General features: G+C 49.6%; 7 protein-coding genes across 7 annotated transcripts; 3 read left to right on the forward strand and 4 right to left on the reverse strand.

Moving 5' to 3' along the window:
• The first annotated feature begins 263 nt into the window (after positions 1-263).
• BU24DRAFT_202478 (uncharacterized protein) lies at positions 264-2,049 on the forward strand. The gene is made up of 2 exons (XM_033521833.1): positions 264-1,639; positions 1,693-2,049. The coding sequence occupies exons 1-2, from the start codon at positions 394-396 to the stop codon at positions 1,917-1,919; spliced, it is 1,473 nt and encodes a 490-aa protein (XP_033384813.1). The 5' UTR covers positions 264-393; the 3' UTR covers positions 1,920-2,049.
• A 647-nt stretch (positions 2,050-2,696) lies between these two features.
• On the forward strand, positions 2,697-7,154 carry BU24DRAFT_422819 (uncharacterized protein). Its single transcript, XM_033528086.1, has one exon. It carries the CDS (start codon positions 2,954-2,956, stop codon positions 7,031-7,033), a length of 4,080 nt encoding a protein of 1,359 aa, XP_033384814.1. The 5' UTR covers positions 2,697-2,953; the 3' UTR covers positions 7,034-7,154.
• A 23-nt stretch (positions 7,155-7,177) lies between these two features.
• On the reverse strand, positions 7,178-8,539 carry BU24DRAFT_202521 (uncharacterized protein). Its single transcript, XM_033521836.1, has one exon. The coding sequence runs from the start codon at positions 8,082-8,084 to the stop codon at positions 7,323-7,325; it is 762 nt and encodes a 253-aa protein (XP_033384815.1). The 5' UTR covers positions 8,085-8,539; the 3' UTR covers positions 7,178-7,322.
• Positions 8,540-8,764: 225 nt separating this feature from the next.
• Positions 8,765-10,256, forward strand: BU24DRAFT_370366 (4-hydroxyphenylpyruvate dioxygenase). The gene is made up of 3 exons (XM_033524429.1): positions 8,765-9,194; positions 9,245-9,620; positions 9,674-10,256. Exons 1-3 carry the CDS (start codon positions 8,837-8,839, stop codon positions 10,164-10,166), a joined length of 1,227 nt encoding a protein of 408 aa, XP_033384816.1. The 5' UTR covers positions 8,765-8,836; the 3' UTR covers positions 10,167-10,256.
• A 58-nt stretch (positions 10,257-10,314) lies between these two features.
• BU24DRAFT_202519 (uncharacterized protein) lies at positions 10,315-13,084 on the reverse strand. The gene is made up of 2 exons (XM_033521835.1): positions 11,252-13,084; positions 10,315-11,199 (listed from the first exon to the last, which is right to left on the reverse strand). Exons 1-2 carry the CDS (start codon positions 12,981-12,983, stop codon positions 10,463-10,465), a joined length of 2,469 nt encoding a protein of 822 aa, XP_033384817.1. The 5' UTR covers positions 12,984-13,084; the 3' UTR covers positions 10,315-10,462.
• Positions 13,085-14,659: 1,575 nt separating this feature from the next.
• Positions 14,660-15,261, reverse strand: BU24DRAFT_202582 (uncharacterized protein). Its single transcript, XM_033521838.1, has one exon. It carries the CDS (start codon positions 15,129-15,131, stop codon positions 14,796-14,798), a length of 336 nt encoding a protein of 111 aa, XP_033384818.1. The 5' UTR covers positions 15,132-15,261; the 3' UTR covers positions 14,660-14,795.
• Positions 15,262-15,887: 626 nt separating this feature from the next.
• Positions 15,888-17,364, reverse strand: BU24DRAFT_441599 (Zinc/iron permease; the record flags this gene model as incomplete). Its single annotated transcript, XM_033530455.1, has 3 exons — positions 15,888-17,037; positions 17,090-17,232; positions 17,286-17,364. 3 exons carry the CDS (start codon positions 17,362-17,364, stop codon positions 15,994-15,996), a joined length of 1,266 nt encoding a protein of 421 aa, XP_033384819.1. The 3' UTR covers positions 15,888-15,993.
• Between the last annotated feature and the right edge of the window lie 1,516 nt (positions 17,365-18,880).

An 18,880-nucleotide genomic window follows, 5' to 3' on the forward strand; every position in this document is an offset into this window, starting at 1 on the left:
AGCCACAGCAAACTCGCCAACCCCAGTAACCACAGCCTCAGTTACCCCGAATGAGGCGAAACGTGATTGGTGGTGATGGATCACCTCCCAAGTGGTACCCCCCATACCCCAAAACTGATGACCGGTGAGCATCTCTATGAGTAGATGAGGGGGTTCCGGCACCGGCTCCGCGCAACTGGCCCTCTACTCGGGCTCACACCGTGTTACAGCCTCGCCCAGTGTCGATTGCACGGCCCACAGGCCAAAGCATCAAAGGATCAGTTTGTCAACCTAGTGCCTAAGATCCGATGTTGATGGCATGTCCACTCTGCGAACATTTTTGAAATCAATATCACTGCAGGTATAGCACACGACTTTCGTTAAACTGTCTATCGCCCATTACAAGCTGTAGCTATGCGGATGACACTTCGATCAACGCCTGCTGGTCAGGCTACGGCCTCAGCAGGTGGAACAGGCTCTGGTGAGCCTGATATGGTTTTGATAGGTGAACTGCTGGAGGACATATCAAGACATCCACCAGCACTCGGTGCACGCAAACTTCTTGTGGAGCACTATATCTCTGTTGGGTGGCTTGATGCAGCCATGGACAATGCGAACGAATTGAGGAGACATGCTCCTCACGATCCGGACGTCGCTAATTACCTGGCTGTCCTTTCCAAGCAACCTGAACCTCCAGCGCCAGAACCTGCAGGAAAATCCACCATATCAGTCACCACGAATGCACAACGGGCTTCCACCCAAGAGCCTCCCAAATTCACCGCAAGTACCATGTTCTCACGGAAGAAGCCCAAGACGGCTACTCAGCTGCCGAAAGACTTAGAGTCTACAAAACAGGATTTCGCCCAAAGTTATACCTCACTACGACAACAGGCCAATACCATTTTGAAGGATCTACTTCATCTAGAGAAACTTAGAAAAAGGAGCAATATGCCAGTATCTCCAGACACACCCAGAATCGAGGCGATTGTAAACGGAAGTAATAGCACAACATTGCAAAAGTATTCGCCACCATGCAGTGCGAGGTCTTTTGCAAGGACCATTCAATCTGACAAAGAGAATGCAGTTGGTCTCTCAATCACAGATCTTGAAAGTCTAATGGGGTGGCTACGGCACTCACCGGGAAATACGTCCACTGTTGATGACGATATCGTTAGGGATGCCCTCGTCAAACGTGTACGATCCCTCGAAGCCGCATTGCCAGACGACTTGAAGTACTTTCCCGAGATCGCACTCATGCATGTCCAGCATGAGCATCTGAACAAGACCTATGTTAACACCGAAACTATGCTGGGTGATGAAATCAAGGATGTTCCCCGGGAGGACTTCTGGGTTACGGAGGACAACTACGCTTGGGATATGGAGGAGCTTGTTCAAGCCATTACCGCAAATGGAGGCGTTATGCGAAATCCCCTTAGCCGCCAAATGTTTACGTCTAAAGATATCAAGGGGATTATCTGGCATCCAAAGGGCAAGCAACTGGCCAAGCTGCAAGTCGAACAAGCCGAAATGTCCAAGGGCGTACGGCCAGAGACGATCACCCAGATGGAGGATTTGGCCAAAATCCTGCTTGAAGATCAGAGCAGTGACACCCTACCTAGTCGACACGCTGTTGATCTGTTCATGGCATATGTTGCTACTCGTAAGTTCTGTGCGCCTGGGTTCATAAACGTGAGGTTGCTAATCACGTCACAGTCCCCGAATTAGAACAGAAAGCTCTCGATGGCCTTAGATGCCCCGCAAAAGACAGTCATACTGGACAGTCCTACGATTTCACGATAGGAGAAGCCGTGCGAGATGCTAAAGGCAATCGCGTGTGTTTTCACAAGACTGGCGATTTTATCAAACAAGCTGCGCAATACTTGCGCAACAATAGAGGTGCACTCCCAGATCCGAATGATGGCAAGTGCATCACGATGTGAGATCTTTGGGTTTATGGCGTTGGTTCGACAACAATACGAATCTGGTGAATCGGCTTTTCGGACTTTGTTGGACTTGTTAGGTGTTATAGAAATAGATACATTTACATTGTAGATTCACAGAATTGTAAAGAAGCCTCAGGTGCACCTGCTATGGATAGACAAGGGGAGGTTTGGGCGTAGTATGCAATTCAACTACTAAGTACTCCATGCTCCGCAGCAAATATGTCTCGTTGACGTGGCGCAGGAACGGTTGAATTGCCTACAACGCCACAAGAAGGTGACAAGCTATTTGTCGGCCTTGACTTCGAGTCAGGTCTAATAGAATAAGCCGATCACGATATTTAACAAAGAAAAATACTATGTTCCTATCAATCTCCAGATGTAGAAATGCGGTACTCGGCCACCAAGGCAACCGACAACCTTGACCAAGCCTCGCTTCTTTCTACCTGATAACTCTACGGGTGTACATTAGCGCGCAACGCATAGTGAGTTGTGTGGGGTCACTTTGTTAAATCATGATGCACCCACACGGTATTGTCGTATTGGGCACCCGGTGAGGCCGTAGTCAAGCTTCGCCGGTCTGTGCCTTGCTCAGCCTCATCAACCTAGTTGAAGTGCCTGCCGCATTGGAAGACTTCTATACTACCCAAAATGGAGAAGGTCGATCTATACTTCAACTATACATCACATTAGAAATACGTAGGTAGGCTATCTTACCCGCCCGCGCTGTTCCATGGTTCTCTTCCTTTTGTTCAATATACCTTAACCTTGGTTAATGTTCATCAGAACTCTCATCAAGCCCGCATAACCTAATACCCAATCAGAAAGGACCATCATTACTCTGTACCTATCTTTACTGCATATCATTCGTCCTGTTTCACATCCTTGTTCAGCCATTTCTCAGCCTTCTGGAGGCAGCGACCGATATACACGTCGATTTCATTTTGCTCACTTGAGTAATGGATAGGCCGTAACTACTGGAAGAGCGATATAATCTCGATGTATCTCACATCGGGGTTGCTCCACGAGTTGATATGAACGGCCTATTCCTTTCCACAACACTAGATCGGACCGGGGTCCACGTAAAGCGCATATCCGTTGGTGCCTCGAAGAAGTCGATTTTCGGAGGAAAGAAAGATAGTGAGGAATGGCATCAACAGATCGAGTTTACAGCAGGATTTCTCCATCCGTCGGATCAACGCTTTCCTTGTGAACTGCTGAGGAAACACACCGACCAATATCTCAAGAGGAAAGGCAAGCTCACGCAGCAAGAAGTCGACATACGACTGTCCTCGCTGATCGATAGCCATGAAGCTCGAGATGTCGCTGTGGCGGCATGCGCTTATGCCATGTCTCCTACGTCGGTGCGAGCTCTACTAAATGTTAATCTTAGTGTCACGCCTACAACCTTCTTCGGCCTCGAGGCACATCTTCAATCTCTTATCGCCGCCAATGGGTGTAATCCGGGGTCAGTGAGTGATCAGGAAGCATCATGGGCAAGACAACTACTACCATTCGTCTCTCACGGGCTAGGTGCAGCCGGGAAGTTTCTCGAGGGTGTTTGTACTATTTTGGATAATAACACCATCTACAATATGGACCACCTTCCTGATTTTGCCATCCTGACGCGAAGTGCGTTCGAGTCATTTGCCTTGCATCTGGAGGGATTGAGACTCAAGTCTCAGTGGACAACCGCCCGCTCCGTTACTGCGTGGTTCGGCAAGTACGCAATCAACGTGCCTTCGACTTCCCGAGACAAGACTTTGCGATCAACCAATTTACTGGATTCCCAATTCCCCTCGTGGCGGGTTTGGTCGTCATGGGAGCCTAACTTGGATCGGGTCTGCATGCTCGATAGCATCAACATTATGAAGCGCGCCGTGTTACCGGATATAATGGCTTTAGACGGGCCCGACTTCATTATTGGAAACAACAAGACTTTGAAGGAAGGACTTATTGCACAGTATGGTGCCACCAAGTCCATCGTACGCTTTCGAGGGTTGGTGTTCGAAGTCACAAATTGTAAAAGAGAAGAACTAAAGGAAATTCTCGATCGCCTAGACGAAGTCCTGACGGGCGTACTTCAATCGAGCGATGAATCATTTGAGGCATTCTTCCGACTTCTAAATGCACGCCCAATTATTGTCGAAAGTCTACAACTTTTCAAAGCCGTGGAGAATCTCATTAATGCCTCCGGGTCTTGCATACATGATGCTGTCCTCACGTTATGGACGTCTAAGAATGATATCGGAGGGTTCCACATCGACGATCTATCTGATCTCATTGTCGCTTTTGAACATCCGGCAAGTGCAGATTTATGCAAGTTGATGATTCGAACGTGGCTCGTTCAGGGGATTGAGACCTGTATCAGAGAATGCCGGACAGCGCTTCGAACACATATTGACAATCGCCTTGAGTGGCACCACCTGGCGGACGAATTGCATTCTTTCTTCCTGGTCCTCAAGAGCTCAACTAAATGTTATTTCCTGCTGGATGTTTGGTTGAGAAAGCATTTGGAGTTACTACCATCTCCTGAGGATTTCAAGATGATAATGGAAATTTGCGCTGGAAATGACGGGAGGAAAATTACCACCACACCAACCGAAAAAGATGCACTGGAAGAGGCGGTCGCAGCACTCTGCACGGACCGCTTGATAGGGGGCCCTCCTATTGGAGACGCGTCGCAGCGGATCATCGATGCCATACTCGATGTCTGGAAAGGAACGAAAGAAATCGAGCGACGCCGCCTAGCTTTGGTCATCTGCAAAAAGGCCGGACTAGATTACATTCTAAAATGCAGATGCCTTGCACAAATCACACTCTTACCTGGGGACCTAGTCAAGCCACTGTCTGAATCAACGGATACCTCATTAACAGGCAAAGGCGAAAGCTGTGTCAAACTGGTCAGACTACTTGCGCAATGTACCGATCGAGATATAGTCCAGTGCTGGCGTGGTGTTCTCTTCGAGCAAATCTGCGAGTCTGCTGATAAGCTTGCCGATTATTTGCTGCAGCGATTTGATGCTTCTGCGTGGACTTTGCACATGCTGGACATCTATGCTCTCTTAGGGGACTGCATGATCTCGTCGCCGAAGAGCGCGAACTCTGCAGTGCTCCGGCTAGATACTCGTTTATGGGTCCAAAGTGTATCAGGATTCATCCCTGTCATTACACGACTCGAGGAATATGTAGGCTCGAACAGAGTCCCGATTCACTGCATATTGAACGGCGGCGAAATTCAAAAGAAAGAATTGCTCCTCCAAGAGCTTGGGGCAGGGGTACCTCTCGAGCGAGACTGTATCCTTAGAATCTTGAAAGCCCTTAGAAACGCTCAAGATCATCCTAATGAGAAGATGATGCAGTTCGTAGCTTCCAAACTCATCAAGAAGAAAGAAGTCACGCTCGGTGTCGCGGAGGCCCTAGAAGCATTGCTTACTATCACACAAGAAGGAGCCGATGCGTGTCAGAGAATCATTGATCTTCATCAGAACAAGGCAGTGTATCGACTTGTTACTGAAGTTGTACTGGCCGGTTGGGTGCAAGATGACGATATGTGCGATAACGACATTACCGCCCTGACCGCGATGGCACGAGTTCTTGGTCTGGAAGTCCTCACTGGTAAAATCCCAGATGCCCATCTGATCGCTGCGAGCGATTACTTCGCGCCAATCACCAAAGCCATTGTTGATGAAGCGGATCGATTGGCGGATGTCAAATTAGCACTGAAGTCTCGAGATCCAGTGGGTACCGCACTGCTCTTGGGAACACTCAACATCGAAGATACAACACCGTTAGACGATGAGTTAGCATTGTTGCCAATTACTATGGCTAGTGCCGTCGAAAAACGCGGCGATAAGGAGATCGAAATAAGTTTCCCATTGTCATCGTTGACAGAAATGCAGCGCACGGCGTTGGGTCTCCGCGATTCCAAGAATCTTCTCCTTCGGTTGTTCATCGATTGGGCAGGAGAAGTACCCACAGGCTTCTGTCTGCATCTAGATGATGAATTTGATACAGCCGATGCCGACATGGAACATCTTAGCCCTTGGGTGCCTGCCCATGAGGCGGAGGCGCCTGAGCTCGTTTACTGCCGGGGCCGCAACAGCGCTCTGACCTGGCAGTTAAACCGTATTTTGCATCAATACATCAAGCAAAACGATCTGAAGATTGCTTCACTACACACCTTCCTTAGCGGAGAGCTTCTTAAACTCGCATATAAGTGTGTGGTATGCGGATCCAGCCACGGGGCTAACAATACGCAAATGCGAAGAGCAATGCCGTGCCAAACACCATCATGTAGTACGATGTGGAACAGGCTTCCTCTAGATATCCGCATACCCGAGCTACGCTCCGATGTCTTTGCTGTCGACATGCTCCTAACGGCTGTATACGTGGCTGCGAAAGCCAACAACATGGAACTTCTCCCAGGATGCCCAATCACCAACCCCCAGTTTGTGATCAATGTTCTGGAGGCTCTACCGCCGTTGAGTATCCTACGAGATGCAGTCCACCTATCCCTTATTCTCAGGGAATATCATTACAATGCTGAGGTGTTGTTAACATGGGCCTGCAGCCACTTCCGCGGCTTCATTGCGTCTGCGAGGGGCAATTGCAAGATACCTGGGCTCCCGGTTGGGACACATCAATTTGTGCTTGCAAACGCAGCGCCGCATCTAGAAGTCGGATTCGCGAGTACCATGACGGCCTTCAAGTCGAGCACTCGCGTCCTCTTCCACGGCACATCACTGGACCGTCTACCAGCCATCCTCGCACAGGGACTTCGCATCAAGTCCGGGACTGCCCTCCAACGCACGGGTGCTGCCCACGGAAAGGGCGTGTACCTTGCTGAAGAACCTTCTACCTCGGCCGTGTATTCACCCTCGGCGCTCAGTTGGCGGAACAGTGGGCTGAGCAATATGAGGCTGTTGATCGGGTGCGAAGTTTCTGGCCCGGGCAACTCGAAGGGGAATGGTATCCACGTTATCAAGGATGAGAAGAGTATTCTTGTTAGATATATCTTCCTGCTACCAAAGAGTTCCAGTACGCCCGTAAGCCAGCATTTGGTGCCGGCAATGTCGAGTACGATGGCAGGGCTGAGGAGTGGAGCCATATAGAGTAGATGATAGTGTGGAATTTTTGTGGCATTGTTTTTGCGGCAGCATGTACTTGGTTGTGATTTATTAAGACGTCATGGAGGTAGCATATTGGCATTATTCGCAAGCATTGGAGGGATTTTCTAGGCGTTTGGATATCATTATACCACTACGAATCTAACGAACATATACAATCATGCTGACACCTCCTGATTCATTTAGCAACCTCCACTGATTTTATGTCGTATCTGATACACCTAGCAGAGCCCTCATCTGGTTCTTATCTACTTACGCCCCCAAAGTTCGCAAATCACAGACTCGAAAACTGCGCGGCCTCCCTCCTCTCCTCCGCCAGCGCATTCCTCACGATCGCCCCACACATCTTCGCATACGGATTCGTCCTGACGCTCATCTCCCTCGCAACCTCGTCGCCATACCTCGCTGCCGCCGAAAAGTCCCCGGACGCCAGCTCCTCAAGCTCCGCCTTGCCCTTGCCGTCCCACTCCTGTCCGCTCTCTGAGGCTTTGAGATACAGATACGCGCGGTGCGAGTGTGCTGTTCGCAGGATGCGTGCCTGGTAGGGGGAGACGGGTGAGGAGGGGGTGGAGGGCATGGAGAGTTGGATGGCTTGGGATAGGTCTTTGAATAGGGAGTTGATGGGTTCTGATGATTCTTGGGAGGTGAAGAAGGACTTCTGTGGCGTGGTGTCGGTGATGGTGTTTTCAAGCTTCATGCGTTGGACCATTGCGCGGTTGAGGTAGGCGCTGGGATATTTCGGACATGATTGGATTATTTCGTCCAGAGTGGAGAGACTGGAATCGATTATGGTGGTTTGGTCCTCTTGTGCTGATGGTGATGTCGAGGAGACTTTTGAGACGATTTCATTTTGTTGTGTCTCCAGGGTGGAAAGTTCAGATTGTGGGATGGTTGGATGGGACGGGAGAGTGCTGTCGATTGTGGAGATGTCTCTTGCTTTGGCGACGGATGAGGGAAGGGTTTCTGGGTCAAAGAGTGCGTTTAGAATACGGGTGTCGTTGGCCGATAGTTTCGTATCGGGAGTTGGAATTGCCATGATTGCCCCGGGACTGTGTTGATTTGGTGAAATAACAAAAATTCAGCTGTTGTTTTCTCCAGGAGGGATGTACGAATTATAGGTGTATACGGTGACAATATACAGAGAAATAAGAAGTGTAGAGGATACGGATGGACAATGTCAAGTACCAGTGAATCAGAAGCAGCTAAAGGAACAGTATCAGGAAAGATAGTTCTCAACATTGACCGGCATAGCAAAGCTGACAAAATCGCAATTCGGGGTCTGCTACTCGTGCATTCCGAGAAGATTCACTGCGGAACCTATCTTCGTCCTCATTCCGCGGTACCTGTTCTGTCCCGTGTCTGGTCGTAATCGTATTTCTACAGTCTCCCAGCGGTCTATAGCGGATACATGCGGTGCACCGCCACACCTATTCCACGACCAACCGAACACGGCTACCAGCCACAACACCGAGCCAATCACAGCGCACTCGTTGTCGGTACGCGAAGGAACCTCATGGCTCGGCTTAGGAAAGTCAGGATGCTGATGCTTCGTCATAGCAGAAAGCGGGCATGGGGAAGCGTGAGAAAGCGAGGCAGAGATTGTTGGATCTGGGGTCATCGGGGATTGAATAAAGAGGGGGTGATAAGGTGTGCGATTTCATAACCCCTTTCTATTATTTAAAGTCCAGTAGTTCGGCCAACTCGAATACAACACTGCTGCGTTTGATATCAAAGTCGTCAAAAAGTCGCTGAATCTTTTGCATCTATCAAATATCCAAGTCAGCAACAATGGCCCCCGCCGCACTTTCGCCACCGAGATCCCCCCAATCAAACAACAGCCTCCCATCTACCAGCTCAGAATTGTCGGCATACCGTGGATACCACCATGTCCACTGGTACGTTGGAAATGCCAAACAAGCCGCTGCCTTCTATGTCTCGCGCATGGGCTTCGAGCGTGTCGCGTACAGGGGTCTTGAGACCGGCTCTCGAGCGATTGCTTCCCATGTCGTGAGGAACGGAGGCGTGACTTTCGTCTTGACTTCGCCACTGCGATGCCTGGAACAGAGCTCCCGATTCGGCGACGAAGAGGGAAAGCTGCTCAGGGAGATCCATGCGCATCAGGAGCGACATGGAGACGCCGTAAAAGGTTTGGCGTGCCCTACATATACGAAATTTGATATACTAACCTTCAATCAGATGTCGCATTTGAGGTCGACAACCTTGATGCCATTTACCAATCTGCAGTGTCTGCTGGCGCAGAGGTAATTGCTGCTCCCCATGAGCGTAGCGATGAGAGTGGATCAATCCGACTCGCGACCATCAAGACATACGGCGACACCACGCACACTCTCATCGAGAAGAAGAACTACAACGGCGTCTTCTTGCCCGGATATCGCTCAGAAATGACCTCCAAGGACCCACTCTCTAAGTTCCTCCCACAGATTAAGCTTGAGGCAATCGATCATTGCGTCGGCAACCAGGATTGGGACGAGATGGAGAACATCTGCGAGTACTACGAGAAAGTACTGGGATTCCACCGCTTCTGGTCGGTGGACGACAAGGATATCTGCACGTAAGTTTGAGACAATCCGAGCCATGTGGGTAAACGCTAATGCGAAACTTCAGAGAATACTCTGCTCTTAAATCAATCGTGATGAGCTCTCCCAACGATGTTGTCAAGATGCCCATCAATGAGCCAGCAAAGGGAAAGAAGCAATCCCAAATCGAAGAATACGTCGACTTCTATGGCGGCGCGGGTGTGCAGCACATTGCTTTACGCACAGATGACATTATCTCTGCCATCACCAACCTCAAGGCTCGAGGAGTCGAGTTCATCAAAGTGCCGGAGACATACTATGATTCGATGAAGATGCGACTGAAGCGCGCCGGGTTGACTCTGAACGAAGACTTTGAGACTCTGAAGAGCTTGGATATCCTGATCGACTTTGATGAGGGCGGTTATTTGCTGCAACTCTTCACCAAGCACTTGATGGATCGCCCTACAGTCTTCATCGAGATTATCCAAAGGAACAACTTCGACGGTTTCGGTGCTGGTAACTTCAAAAGTCTTTTCGAGGCAATCGAGCGAGAACAAGAGTTGCGAGGAAACCTTGTTTAAGGGTTTGCATTTTAGTTAACATCTTCCTTAGCCTGACGATCCTTAAGAATGCAGGTCTGAAAGTATGATAGCATCTTGGAGCGTTTATTCATCTATTCGTAAGCAATAAAATTATTATTAGTCTACCCAGTATTGACCCTTTCATCGATGGTGACTTTTGTCTAAGTTGTAAACGTGGAGGCATGACACAGCAAGTGGCCAGACGGTCACGCGAAGAGCCCGACTCTAGCCATGAACCATTCTCGAAGAAGTAAAGTACAGTATGAGTGCTCGGAAATTATTACGCAATCGTACTTTTACATTCCCAGATTCCATATAAAATCAAGGGTGCCGTCATCAAAACCTTGGAAATTTTGTTGACTGTCGAGACCGAACGGTGCCATGGAGGGATCGAATGGGAGTGCGAGCCAGTCATCCTCCGGCATAAGACCAGTGACATCTTCAGCAAGGGCTGCAATGCCTGATCCGCCAGCATTGTGGCTATTGAGGAAGTCCATGCACCTGGTCGCACCTTTGTCCATTGAATCTGCTCCCGATGGCAGCCTTGGTGGACGAGAGGAGACTACAAAACTTTCGCGAAGACGTTTCACGTGTAGTTCTAGCAGAGTTGAATAGCGAGAGGCAATATGCATATCATCGAACACACTCTGACGCAATGCATTGATTGCATTGTCGAGAATATCCAAAGAGGATTGTAGCTTCGCATTACGAACACCAAGACTCAGGCCTTTGATGAGATAGATCGAAGATGTTGTGATGCGGAGGAATATGCGAACTGGCGAGTATCGCAATGCTCCAGACTCGGCTAGCTGCGTTGTCTTTTGAAGTATCTGTCGACTTCCATCGACAACCTCCTGGATGAACTCATAATCTCTCGGCTCAATGGTCATTGACAGTATATCTTCTTGCGGGCCGTCGGGATCGGATTCTGCTAGTGTGCGTTCAACAACGGCCTGCATGCCGAGAGAGTTTGTGTAGATTCGGACGTAATGGTACTCGATCATGAGCATGTCATGGAGGCCGCTATCGAGCTCTGCCGAGAGATTAGCTTTTGCTTCTTTGGAATACAATCTATAGTGACTTACTGCAGGGGTCTAGATACTTCCGGCGCCATGCTGTCAACAGTGGTTGGAAGTGCTCAAGAAGTCCTATGTACCTCCCCGTTCGCAACAAATTACGCGTAAAGGCAGCCGATGGGTAAACAGTATCGGAAACAGAGCGCGAAAGCCGAGTCAGTTCGACCCACGCACTCATGAACGACTGCCATTGCTCTACTGCCCCAGTGGTCGAATCAACAGGGATCTTCTCCATGAGTGCATGGTTGAGGCTTTGAGGTATCATAGATGTACAACCCAAACGCCACGAGAGCTGTTCGATAAAGACGAAAAGCAATTTTCGAGCCCTGATGCGCCGCAGGTGTAGGTACTCATGGGAGAACTTGGGGTACGAGATCTGGTCCTTCTCGATGTTACTGTTATCTTCAAAGAGACCCAACTCTTGTGCCAAAGAAAGTGCACAGCCCATCAGCATCCAAGACATTCGATCTGATCTTTTAGCAGGCTCAATTACATCTTCAAGCCACCTGTTAGACGATGTATCTCCTTCGAGTAGCTTCAACCCTTCGTTTGTGTGATTGTTGACGCCAACCATCAGTTCGCAGTCCCATCCGTCACTAGCAGTAGGAAAGTGTAAGGCACGTGGGTGCCATTCTGAAAGCAGTAGAAGCGCCTCGATCGAGCCAATAGTCCGAGTCTGTGCTTTGGAGGTTTTGACCTGGCCGAGCATGATCTTCATGATGAATCGTTGGCACTGCTCCCAAAGTCTGTCATGTACAAAGTAACCACGGGACGCACCTCCCACTCCAGGGAGGATATTGTAGCGTGATGAAACCATCAAAATGGTAACACATAGGAAAGGATCCAGAGCAATGAGTGAGTAATGGTTTGAATGATGAGAATAGAAGTCGGAGAGAATTGGTGATAGGGGACAGCAGTTTTTGAAGAAGAGATCAACGTAAGTGATGGCCTCATGAGCTGAGAACCAACCCATCTGTACATAACGACACGTCGTCCAGATTTTCAGGGTCTCTGGCGATGGTTGTGACATTTGCACGGGCTGTGCCTTGAATGTGAATGGGGATGATTCAGCATGAGGATACGATGTCCCTGAATTGGGGGTCTCATATGAACGAGAGGCATGAGCCGTCTGATCGCGACTCTCCTGGGCGTCTCGATGGTGAGCAGCCTCAAAGAGTAGGTTGAGGGCATCTGTGCCGCTGGAGACAACCGTCCTCATGACTGAATTGGCTAGATCCACAGGCTGCGATGTTGAGATTCGTCGCAAATGCGATGAGGGAGACAACATGGAGTCCTGGCTACGAGGAGTGTCTACAGGGGTTAAGCCAGGGACACTGGAGGTAGATGGCTTATGATCTGATGAGGCTCGATTGATAGTAGGCACAGAAGGCGAAGTAGTGTATTGAGGTGGAGCAGGACCTGATCCAGTACCGTCCACTGTTGTGGTCGAGTTGTCTTCGTTACTACCGTTTTCATTGGCAGGGTGACCAGGCTTGCGTCTCTTTACCCATGAACGCTCGGAGCGAAAGACGCACTCGCGCATCTCTCTTCGGCATCTTTGGCATGGGGGTTTCAATTCGTCTCCCTCGGGACCAGGACTTAGGATACATTTTGCTTTCCTTTGGCGACAATTGATGCAAGCCTTGTATGCACGTTTGAAGTCCTCAGGATGGGTCCGTTTCCGGCTAGCAGCGTCCTGGGAGGTACCTGGGTTGGAGGTGTTGTCGTCTGTTGCTGGCATGATAGAAGCGGTGTGGTGTGGTGCGGTAGGAGTGGGTGGAAGAGGAAGCAAAGCACCGGATATTGAAGGCGGAAGGAGGGGAGATTATAGGGCAAGTGGGAACGGGTGTAGACTACTACCTACGCAGTTAAGGTAGAAAATGGCGGGGGGGAAGGGATTATGACGGCAAATTGCTAGTTCCAATGTCTCTTGCCTGTCTTGCCTGTCCTGCCAGTCGTGCCTGCCAAACTAGTTGCTCTAGTACGAAAATTATTTCACCAGTGGGACTTGCCCGAGGGAAAGCGCGCTCCGGTATCCTTCCCGGGCGCTATCAACAACATATCAAGACTAGGGAACAAACAAACAAGGAATCAACAATCATCTCCTTTAGGAGAGATAGAGAGGCACTGGTAAAATGTGCATCTGGATGAGAAACTCCCCTTCTACAATGTACATGATATATCTACTTGCTCCCGTTCCACCTCCAGTACGATATGCTTGACCGTCCACCAGCCCGGAAAGCGGCGGAAGGGACCGGCTTCCAAGTTCCGGCCAGTCACGTGCATGTCGCCATTCATCTTTTGTTCACGACTTGCAAGCGAGCAACCCCGCGCCCCGCAAAAGATCCATAATTTATCGTTATCATGATCATGTTCCAAGATAAAGAATGCTTCTCTGTCCTAGTGCGATTCCAATTAGGCATGTGGTTTGGATGATGCTCTCAGCAAACTTTCGGTGGAAGGGATTCGCTGAAAAGCATCGGCCGAAGTAATCATGGCTGTCCTTATGACCAACCATACGCAACCCAACAATAACATCAATCGTAATCGTCATCATCATGAAGTAGAGAAAGGGACTACGCGGAAGCTGCACCACATTGCCTAGAACGCTTTCCCCCGCCTTCCGCAGCAAAATCATCGATATCGGGTGAACCGATGCACGTGACTTAACGGATAGCTTCTTCGATATCTAAATTGCAACCTTTGCATCCTCTAGACTTACGTGTAGGGTCAGAACTAAACCTCGCATACGAGATGCCCCCTTCTCGGCTAATTCCGAACCGTCCACCATTATTTTTCTAGAAGGAAGGAAAATATGTAGAGAGATTCGCGGAGCATTAGCGGTAGATCCAATGGCCATCAAACGTTCTCTGCACAGAACAACGCTCACCAAATGAACCCATTGACTACACACAAAGAGTATGATATCACGCGATCAATTACCCAGAACGCCAACCATTGGAATAAATACATCTCCTCTCCACTCCTCTGCGCTCCTCTCAACATCCCTTTCTCCCCGTGACGATCATAGTTTCACGTCCATGTCCCCGTCCGCTACAGTAAACGTACGGATGCGCTTGGCGTTACGACTAGAACGAGTAAGTCAGACGGCCAATCAGTCACTTCAAAACATCTCGGCAGCCTCGCTTCCGCCCATTGAAACACTCCTCAGAACGTGCACGTATCGGCAACCAACCCCTTCGCCGGCAGCCTGCGACGTGGACGTGACTCGAAGTCCCGGCAAGCCACGCAAGCCCCCGAATCTCATCAACACACTTAGGTAATGTGGATTTACAGATAGCCAACCTAAAACATGCGGGTGGTGCATGCATAGGTGTGGTGCATAGCCGCCAGCCAGCTGCGTCCGAAAATAAATCCATAGGGCTACTAGGTTAGCCAAAGCATGGAGGGGAGGAAAGGGGACTGGGGGATGTGAAATATCCTCCGACGTCTTGCCTCGGCCAAGTCTCTTGTCCTCGCGACCTCATTTGGAATCAAGCCATGTCGAGCGTCATGCATTTCTATCCTGAGCGAACGGCAGAGTCCCTATCCGTTACTGCTTGCACTTGGCTTTCAATGGGTTTCTCTCATATGTCTTGGTGGATTCTCCAGTTGCCTGGCTTGAGTGCCTGACTATGATGATATATAAGGATTGCGTTCGGAAGCGTGGTAGGAGGGAGATCTGTAGGAAAGCCAGAGCGATAGGCTTCTTTCGACACAATTCTATGGCGAACCTCTGAACCTCTATCTTTTCATGCTCAATGGCGGACCTCTGATTCTCTAGTTTCTTTCTATGCTCAATGGTGGACCTCTGATCCTCGGATGATTTCGACCGCTGGAAGGCGAACCTCTGCTCGTCGAATTCCTCTCGGCTGGACGACTTTCTCATCTCAGCACGCTTACGGTGGATTTGACAGACTTATACGAGAAGACACAATGGCAAAGTTGGTCGTTCATCCGAGTCGTGTAGTCGAGCAGAGATGGCGAAATCAACAAGTTGGGCAATCTGGAGCGATGGAGACTTCAACAGAGAATTCACGATCAACGACAAAATGGAGTTTTGATCAGGATCTGCCTGAATGAGTGTTTTCATTTGAGCTGCAGAGTCTTCAATGGACTTTCTGAGCGAGCGCACTGTTTCTATATATCATGATGTCCCCAATCTATAGGCCCCCCTCCCCAGACCATGTGTCCCATGGGCGCTTGTTATCCTCCCAAGAGCCAGTAAATAATAATGATAGTGGTATAAAGCGATTGATAGGCAACGGAATACATGACATTAGAAAAGAAAGACTGGTTGCCCCATTTTAGACTTTCTAAGTTTTTATATTTGTCCCAAACGCGAAAAAAAAGACAGGCAAAAAAGGGAAAGAAGCTTTAAACACGAACCGATTGTAAGATGTCCCCTTGAAGATCCGTAGTTATACACGTGCATGTCTCGACTCCGAGAGATGCTTCCTCCATGACTAAGCCTTACCCAATCCGCTGATTGGAGGCTGATACAATGTAAATGTTGACATAAGAAAAATTGTGAAAGTCCAGCAGAGATCTGGAAGTCCGTCCGGTGCTTTGGCCATGTCGAGATTTAACGCGGCTGAACACTTTGCGGACGACGATCGCTGCAGCGGAGGCTGGTAAGGGGGGGTCGAAGGCTGTAACGTGTATTGCATCATCGTAGCATAGCATAGCAAGGCAACCTAGAAACGTTGATTCGTCTTTGGAAGAGCAGGCAAAAAGCAAACTAAGGCACTTTAAGCGAAAGCACCGACGATCGACATACCAGCAGCACCCAGGAGCACGTAGATGAATGCCCTAGTCTTGTCGCGACCTGTCAGGGTGTGGTTGGCCTCTTCGGAAAGGAAATCCTCAGCAAGTAGATCGACGAGGGCGGCGTAGATCAAAAGACCAGAGGATATGGCATTGAATACTCCGACAATGATCAGACCAAAAGCGCTCTCTGGGTCGTAGCTTCCGCGAGAAGCAAGACCGATAGCCTGTCCAATGGGGGCAGTGGTGCCAAAAGCAACAACGAGCGCCCATGGCTTCCAGCTACCGTTAGGGTAGGGAACGGCAGCGATACGCGAGCCCAGACCGAGACCCTCGAACATTTGGTGGAAGACAATGGCAATCAAGAGGATGATGAAGCCCTCGGAAGTGATAGAGATGGTCATGCCGACAAAGACGGAATGGAAGAGAATTCCACCCTCGATCAAGGTAATCTGCATTGACTGCCTCTTTAAAGCAATGGGGTCCACGACTTGGTTCTCCACATCATCTTCGAAGTACGATGTTTGTTGGTTCACATTCTGTTGAGACTGCTGCTGTTGCGAGAAACCCGGGACGGCAGGCACAGCACGGTTGATTGTGGCCAACATCTCGTCGCGTTGGCGGATGTACTGTTCGTAGAATACAATGAACCAAGGGGGCATCTCGGACTTTGGCTCCAGATCATCTTGTTGGCTGGGGAAAGGGAAGTTGTCGACAGGATAGGACTGTTCAACCCATCCTTTCTTCTCCTCACGCACCATTGTCTTCTGCGAGTCATAGCTGTCGACGCGTCGAATTGGGTTATTGAAGGCGTCCTGGATTCCGGGTGCTGCTGCTTGGCCGTTGAATTCGTGGCCGTCGGCACTGCCATGGCTGTGTCCACCGGTCTTAGCATTGAGCCACATCTCCACAACGAACAAGACGAAAAGAGCACCCATCATAATCACACCGGGCAAAGCTGGGTAATCCTCAATGAAAAGGTCTGGCAGGCATGGGTGGTTGAGGGATGCAAAGGCCGTAGGTAGAAGCTGTACACTGTAAGCGCAATCGCATAGGATGAAGCAGACGTCTTCTTCTTACATGAACAAAGGCTGTCGCTATCAAAACACCAGTACCGAAATGCTTGCAGAAGAAGAAGATCTTCGGTGGGATCTTCATCCACTTCACTTTCTTGGCTACAACTGGGAAACCAGCACCGAAGATACTAGCAATGAGCACGATGACTATGATTGTCAGCTTCTGATAGGTACCTAGGACGCAGCCGTGGTTGACTTACACACTGCTCCCACGTGCAGGGGAAAGTCATACTCGGCAGCATCTGCGCCACTGCCACATTGGGGTTTCTCGTCGGCCATTTCGAAGTCTCGAAATTATAGTGTAAATAACAAAAACGATGACGAAAATCGAAGTCGTAAAACAGTTCCTCCTCTTAGCAGAAAACCTACAACGAACAGGAAGCAACACTGTCGGCCTGCGACGAAAGAACAGAAGGGAAGGAAAGAAGGAAAAGGAAAACAACAAAATGGGTCTCTTCCAGAGAGTGTACGAAGAGAAGAAACACGACGTGAGTACACACGATGGAACTCTAGACTCGGCGCCGGGCAATGCTGTCCACTTTAAGGACGTTATTGCGTGGGGAATACGCTAACTGCGCCTGGATGATCGGCGGGATATTTAGAACATCTAGGATCAGAAGCAACGTAGCGATGCTTCAACGAACATTCCCTGCCTCAGCCTCCGGACCTCCATAGGGTTGTCACAGAGCGCGGAGACTCAAACATTTCTTTGAGGGCTGGCCAGCAGAGACGAGCTAGGACCCGCCAGCATAGGGAGAAGCATTACTATCAAGATTGTCAGGGCGGGGATGACAACATTGGCAAGATTGGCAAAAGGAAAATATTGAATCTAGCTACAATCCACGTCGATCAGAAGGAGCACGATGCGGCTCAAGAGGAGTCTCGGAGCGGTGGGGCTGGGGGACGAAAATGGTCGTAATAGCATGTGCTATTGATGCGCTCTGTGTTTTCGGAGGGAACAGTCTGGAGCAGTTCCAGTTCGAGGGAGACTGAACTCAAATCCGGGGATCCAATGAGGAGCGGGATGAAGAGTGTGACATGAAAGGCCAAGGCGGCGGTCACTGGATCCGATACAATAGCCTGGAGTGGTAAGGTACAGGATGCTCTTGGCTGAAATGGGACGGGGTTGATGATGGGACATGAACGGAAGGGGGGAGACGCCCGCAAGTGGAATGGATCGTTTCGCAGGAGGCGAGGCGGGTTACAGGGACTTCGGGGCTTTTACAATTAGTACGAGTGGACTCGCGGAGTATTCTCGACGGATGTCCCTGGCCCCCAGCCACCAGCCTCATCTGTTAATGAATTGTGAAATCACTTGTCCCTTGTGCGATAGATGTGCCCCATTAGGCTCGTATGCAGTCTTTCATCAACGAAGGGTCTGTAGATCCTGGAGGGTCCAGGGCAAAGTGGGTCCAGTTAGCCGACGCTAGTGCTCAATAAGCTCTAGTCTATACCCAATCAAGACGATCCGGCAAAAGCTTACTCGCACTCTCCATCATAAGTCCCCGTGGTTGTAGATCTTCCAACGTTCACTACTTCATCCACTCTCCACTTTCCATGACTTCTTAAACGTTGTTCTTACCCACTATCACGAACAAACTATCGTAACCATCGTGACGTGACTACTGTGAACTACCCCAGACGGACGTCCCAGAATTGTTGAATCTCACACATAGACACATGCTAACTTTCACATCATGCTAGTACGGAGTTCCGTTTCGTCCAGTTGTAGAATGTTTTCATCTCTCCCCTATTATTGTAATCATGAATCGCTCATCCATCCTCCTTTGCCCCA

This window comes from Aaosphaeria arxii, assembly GCF_010015735.1.
Source record: "Aaosphaeria arxii CBS 175.79 unplaced genomic scaffold BU24scaffold_4, whole genome shotgun sequence".
Taxonomy (NCBI): Eukaryota; Fungi; Ascomycota; class Dothideomycetes; order Pleosporales; genus Aaosphaeria; species Aaosphaeria arxii.